The sequence below is a fragment of the Zeus faber genome (assembly GCF_960531495.2).
Source record: "Zeus faber genome assembly, chromosome: 7".
NCBI classification, from domain to species: domain Eukaryota; kingdom Metazoa; phylum Chordata; class Actinopteri; order Zeiformes; family Zeidae; genus Zeus; species Zeus faber.
Genome location: NC_137203.1, coordinates 9,715,714 through 9,722,115, shown reverse-complemented (window position 1 = coordinate 9,722,115; position 6,402 = coordinate 9,715,714). Strand labels below are relative to the sequence as shown.

Below are 6,402 nucleotides of genomic sequence, written 5' to 3'. Positions count from 1 at the left end.
GGTCTGAAAGGTGTTCCTCCGAGACCATGTTTCGGGGTTAGTTCCTAGACTCCAGCAGCATCCACCCGCAGAGGGCACCACAGGCACCGGCGGAGGAGGTGGAGGAGGAGGCCCCCCCCCCACCCCGGGGTGTTCGAGACGCATCATCTCGGTCATGGCAGCGCGCGGACGCCTTCCTTGCTTTTGGGGGCTTCTCGTGGCGGTCGCGGCGTGTTTCCCCCTGCGTGGGACGCGGGCTGCGGGGAGAGAGAGAGCCCGAGCTGCTGCACCGGCAGGAATAACGAGTGCTCCGAGTACAGCAAGAGAAAAGACGGTGTGTTACTGTGACACCTACTGCCAGAAGACCGGGGACTGCTGCGGGGGACTACCAGAGGGTGTCTGTGCCAGATATCCGGTCAGTCTGCAGCAAAAGTTTTTATTCCTATATATATATATAGTTTTTGGTTGTTTTTTTTTCTTGTTTTTCTTTTTGCCTTACTCACCAAGCCAAAGCCAAAGTGCTGGGTGATACCTTGTTGTGTGTTTTTTGTTTTGTGGGTATTTTTTTTCTGTTCCCACTGTGAGACGGGGCAGAGGAGGGTTGTCATCTAGGTGGCACAGAGAGACAGTGAGACATACTGCACGCAGTTGTCTCTTTTGCGCCATTTATTGCTGTTTGTCTTCTTTTTAATGGGCTGGACAGGTATGAAAAAGTCTAAAACAACAGTGTGTTTATGACTTATGGAGGTTTCAACGGATGAAATAGATTTTCACGGCATACGTTTTGAACCTGTGTGTGCGTGTGTGTCAGTGTTCATAGTTTGCCTCTTCCTTGAGGACTCATTTTGGGGTTATTATCTGCACCGTTCAAGTTCTGGTATACTGCATATTCCAATGCTTTTATTTTGTGTCAGGATGTCGAGGTTCAGATCTACGCCCGGAGAGACAACTGTCTGCATTCTGTCAGGCGTCTTTTGGGTTGTTGTTTTTTTTTCCAAACGCAGGTTCTGTCCAACTTTTTTTTTATTTTTTTGCTCAGCCTCTGTCTGCAGCTACTCAGCACCTGACGGGTTGACGCTATATATGGTCAAATAGAGGAACGGACACCATGGGAACAGGCTGCCAAAGATGGCCAGGATCACAACAGAGCTGCGTTTTTAAACGCGGCACGGGGGAGAGCTCTGCAATCTGTGGGAACGTCTTAAGCCGACCCACCCCCCGCCCCAAAAAAACAGAACTTCAGCCCTAAGTGCACGCTAACAAGCACCTGCGGAGCTGTTGCGCCACACTCGGAGCATTTGAAGCACTCTGACCTCCCCTCTATTTAGGGTGCGTTCGAAGTGCACGCAGGAAAAACCTTTTATCCCGAGCCGTCTCTGTTGTGAGGTACCGGGGCAGCGGAACGGGCCTCCTCCCGCCCGGGAGGCGCGCCGCGAAACGCGCACAGCTGCATCAGCAGGGGCGGCGGAATTCGCCGAATCCGAGAAGTCCAGCTCAAATGCCGCGACGGGCTGGGTGAGCTTTGCTGCGGGTTCCCGGTGGAACAAATTCCCCCTTTTTTCTCTCTCTCTCTCTCTCTCTCTCGCTCTCTCCCCCCTCCCTCTCATCAAAACCCAATTAGTCGGAGCCGAAATCTGACGGGGAACGTTTATCATGAGGTCATCTCGGTCCCAGCCAAGTTGGATCTACGTAGATATAATCTGATCCGGGCGTTTGTGCGCCACCCCCCAAAACCCTCGAACGCACAGTGCTGGGACGTTCTGAACAAAACGGATTAAAAGGTAGAACCCTTACCGTCGTAGAATTAAGTGGATTCAAACCAAACACTAAGAAATGAGGGAGGTTACAGTGAATAAAGTTAGGAAGGAATCTGCCGTAATAATAAAAAAAAAAAAACCCCACAAAACAAAACACGGTGCTGTCCCTGCCCACACACTGCTTACATTCAGGCGGTTTGTTGATATCCCCTCCTTTCTGAAACCAGTGTTGACAAAAGGCAGCCTGTGCTCTGGCTCCTCCCAAGAGTCTGGTCCTCCATCCATGAACTACACATCCCGCTGACTCCCGTACCCGCTCTCCAGCTGAACAACGGCATTGGACGGGGACAAAGGGCGGAGGCAGATCCACGCTCGGCGGCGGAGGCACAGCGGACCCATTTTTGAACTTGAAGGGCGAGGTCACTTGGCTGCAGGTGAACGCGCCCGGTTCCCCGGCAGCTGGTGTCCCTCGCGGCCTCTGCTCAAAGGACCAGAGCACATGTGAGAGGGATCAAAACAGACGTAAACTAAAAATAAAGCTCTTCTATTCACGTGTGTCCGTTATGAAACACTGTTTGCAGGGTGGACGCCGTCACAGGATGGAATAACGATGCAGGCCTGTGTGTTCACCACTGGCGCCGTCAGTCCTCACCATTTGCACGGGAGGCAATCTCAAAAGGACACTCTCTGTGCCGACGAGGGAATAGTCTGAAGGTTTACCGGGGTTTTAAGTTTGGGAGAGGTACGCCAAAAGTGGTTCAACGGCAGTTGCGCGGGACTCGTATTCTACTGTAAATCCCCATATTTGGCCGTGAAACCGCCACGACCCCCGTGTGGAACAATGAGAAACGTTCAAGGAAATTCCCCTTGACCTTGTCGCTCACAACACGTGTACATAGAATGTGTGTAGGATTCTCTCTCTCTCTCTCTCTCTCTCTCTCTCTCTCTCTCTCTCTTTCTCTCTCTCTCCCCCTCTCTCCCCCTCTCTCGCTCGCCCTGGAACGCTCTGCAACTTGCTTCAACAGCTCTGCATAAACAGCTCGTGTGACTTTGGCTGCATTGAAGCGCCCCGATGTTTTCTTACACGTCGTTGGGCTCTTCTTCTTCTTCTTCTTCTTCTTCTTCTTCTTCTCCCCCCCCCCCCCCCCCCACCCCGTCTTTATCCGAGCGTCTCCCTGCAGTCTGTGTTCCGTCTGTGTTCTCTCCGTCACAGTCTCTAATTAACCCTTGCCGGCAGGAGATGAGTCGAGGGCCCCGAGCGTGGTGACGTCAGAGGAGAGACAGTCCTGCAGCGCCCCGCCGACACCGACGCGGCGTGACGCAGCCACGTTTTGCTGATACCTTCACGTGGGGCTTCGGCAGAAAGAGCCGGGAGCCCTGAATTTGAATTTGAAATCTGAATTTGATGGTAGCTCCAGCTCTGATTTCGTTATTTATTATCTCTCTCTCTCTCTCTCTCTCTCTCTCTCTCTCTCTCTCTCTCTCTCTCTCTCTGCCGCCTGGAAGATGTTCACACGTGCGCTGTTGCTCTTTGAATGTTTTCACATTCTTCCTGACCGCCGGCTGCAGCGGCGTACGCAACCTCATTAATGGCCTCTCACGTCATTAAATCATACTCCCTTTCGTTCGTCATCCCTCTCTCTCTCTCTCCCTCCCTCTCTCTTTATGGTTTACAGTACAGCTCACACACGCTCACTCCCCTCCACGTGTGCAGGGTTCAAAGTGGCCCCTCCGGAGGGGGAGATGGAGAGCCTCCCCTCTCACCGCGGTATCTGCTAGTTCTCACTTTGGCTGGAGGACGCGCTCTCTCCGCCTCGAAAACACGGGGAATTTGCTCATCATTCACGTACCCAGTACCACCACCCGCCCCACCACCCCACACACACACACACACACACACACATACACACACCCCCCACATGCACCCTGGGGCCCTTCTGCATCTCTTCCTCTTCCTATGTTGTCATGCTGTCATGTTTTCCTCTTTCCACCATCTCCAACTCCCTTCCTCTCTGTCGCCCCCACACACACACACACACACACACATCCCCCATGTGACCCGTGTTGAGCCAGGAAGGATTTTTCTCAGCTGGTGGCGTAACTTCTGCGATTAAATAGTTCTCCATCGAACGCCCCCCCGCCAATCACAATACCGCATACCTTCTGTTAAATGACCCCGCTCTTGAATAAGCACTCCCCCAACGAGCCCAATCTATGTTTTGGATCTGATGTTGTTTCGTTTGGAGTAAACCTTCGATTTCTCGGAACATCATTTATTTCCTTTGAAATCCAAATTGGAAGGAGCGGGACGCGGGGCTTTCGAGGCACCGGCTGGCCTGGCGGGGCATGGTTAGAGCAGTTCTGAGCTCCTATCCAACGGAGATAACCGCCTCACTAAGAGGTGTTTAAAACAGGGTGAGGGTTGGGTGTGAGGGTTTAGGGTTTAACTTATTTTCCCAAACCTTTGTATTTAAGTTTATACACAGATATACACGGACGCCAAGAGACACACGCCAAACAAAACAATTAATAATCGCATTATAGTAGTGGAGTGTGGGAGACGTTAATGACGCTAAGAGGATTACGATCTGCGCACATGCTTCATCGTTCGGTCATGTGGATGTTTTAGGAATTTAAGTTGCCAGTAGGATCTCTATTTACTGCTCTCTACAATAATACAGGCCGAATAAGTTCCTTAGTGATTTATTAATGTATTATTATTTTATTTTATTTTATTTTATTTTACCAATGAGCTGTCTCGGCTGCTGCTGCTACGAAGCCTTTAATTGCTCGTTTGGTTCGAGCCCCCGCGCTCGAGGCTTCCGCAGGAAACGTTTTCACCGCTAACCCGTTATTACGGTCAAGACGTGCGTCCTCCACCCCTATTAACAGACTGGCGACTGCCCTCCCCGCGTCGCACAACACCGTAAACAGGCAAAAAGGCTCTCCGCCCGGGGGGGGGGGGTGAGGGGCCGGGGTCGGGTGGCGGTGAGGGTGAGGGCGTGGGGGGACGAGGGTGCTGAGGTTCTGCGGTTCCTTTTTGGAACAGCTGGACATCTGGGTCCCATCAGAGGGGGAGGTGGGAGGCGTGGGGGGCGGGGTGACGGAGGGGACGGAAGAGATGTTGGGGGGCCGCCGGCTGGAAGGAAGGGGAGTAGACAGGAACAGAGGACCAGAAAAAAAAAAGGGGACAGATGGGGGAGAAAGGGAGCAAGAGAGTGACAGGGGCAGAGGAGATAAAAAACCAACTCGGGGGTGGGCCGGTCTGATATCAGCTCCTCAAGTCTTTTGTTGAGGAAAAAACCCTAAAATGGAAGCAGAGCGAGACGACCGCGAGAGGAAAGGGGAATGACAAGGAATGCTAATCTGAGGCTCTCAGGACAAGATAATGAGAAATGCATCTTTCCCTCACGAGTGCGACCCGGGTTTCGCTGCCAACCGCAGGGATAAGAAGAGGGGATTTCGGCCACGCATTCATTAATGAGGATCTCCGTCTTCAGGGTCTAATACCCTTTCGTCTAAAGCTGCGCGAGCTGCCAAGAAAGCTTTCCACGGGGGCACGACTCCCTGCAGGGCGATCTCTTGTTCCCTTCCCTGCTTTCTTTACCTCTCTTGAACTCTTTGAACGCAAGTTGTTGCCAAAAGCTTTTTAAACTAGTGTTCCAGGGGACCCATTTTTCCTTGTAAATTGGGCGTCCTTGATGACTTACCTACTCTGTTTTAAGCCTTGGCCGATGACTGTTTATCATCCGTCTTTGAGCGGTGTCATAACCCGCAATGATGATATCATCTTAGCCACACACAATTGCGGCGCTTAATCCAAAACAATCGCGGTTCTACATTCTTCCCACATTGACCATGCTCCTCCGTTTCCAAAAAACTCCTCGCCGGGTTCCATAAAACGCCAGCATCAACAGTTGGTCTTAATGACAAACGCTCAACATGCTGACAACAAGAACCATTTGTTTTGCGCGCCGGGGGTCGGGGGGGTTCAGGGGTCGTGACGTGTGTTTCCGAGCGGGGACTTTCTCTGCAACAGCAGGGCAGGGCAGCGGCTTTAAGCCCTGTGGGTCACACTGTGTGTGTGTGTGTGTGTGCGTGTGTGTGTGTGTATGTGTGCGCATGTGTGTGTGTGCGCATGTGTGTGTGTGTGTGTGTGTGTGTGTGTGTCAGATTGTCAGCAGTGGTGTTATCGTGTGGGTGGTGCAATTGTTGCAATGGTCACAGCAGAAACAGAGTCGGGACCACCACAGTCTGCTAATTACCTTCTGACCTCTGGTGGCTCTGGAGGGGGCAATCAGTTTTCACTTCCAGAAAGTAAGTAAGTAAGTAAGTGTTTGTGTGTGTGTGTGCGTGCGTGCGTGCGTGCGTGCGTGCGTGCGTGCGTGCGTGCGTGCGTGTGCACAGGGGTCGATTTAAAAGGGTAATACCCCTGTTTCCCTTTGGGTGCGGGAACCAGTCGACCCTTTCGGCCTTACCCTCCGTGTTTTGCCGGCCGTCAGCACTTTGAGACCCCACCAGTCGCCAACTGCTCCGCCTGCGTTACTTTCATTATTTATTGCGGCAAAGCAAAGACACTGGGTCAGTGAACCACAGAAGAGATAGAAAAAGGGAAGGAAAGGTGGGGAGACGGGAATAAGGATAAGAAACGGAGGAGACGAGCCTG

The 6,402-nt window shown here is 52.2% G+C and overlaps 1 protein-coding gene across 1 annotated transcript in view; it reads left to right on the top strand.

Moving 5' to 3' along the window:
• The window catches only part of LOC307232958 (somatomedin-B and thrombospondin type-1 domain-containing protein), a gene marked incomplete at its 5' end in the record, with an annotated part of 17,151 nt that overhangs the window by 2,484 nt on the left and 8,265 nt on the right, over positions 1-6,402 (top strand). The window contains 4 exon segments of the mRNA XM_080004172.1: positions 162-306; positions 308-358; positions 360-380; positions 382-394. Of these exon segments, the coding sequence (XP_079860298.1) occupies positions 162-306; positions 308-358; positions 360-380; positions 382-394 (230 nt within the window).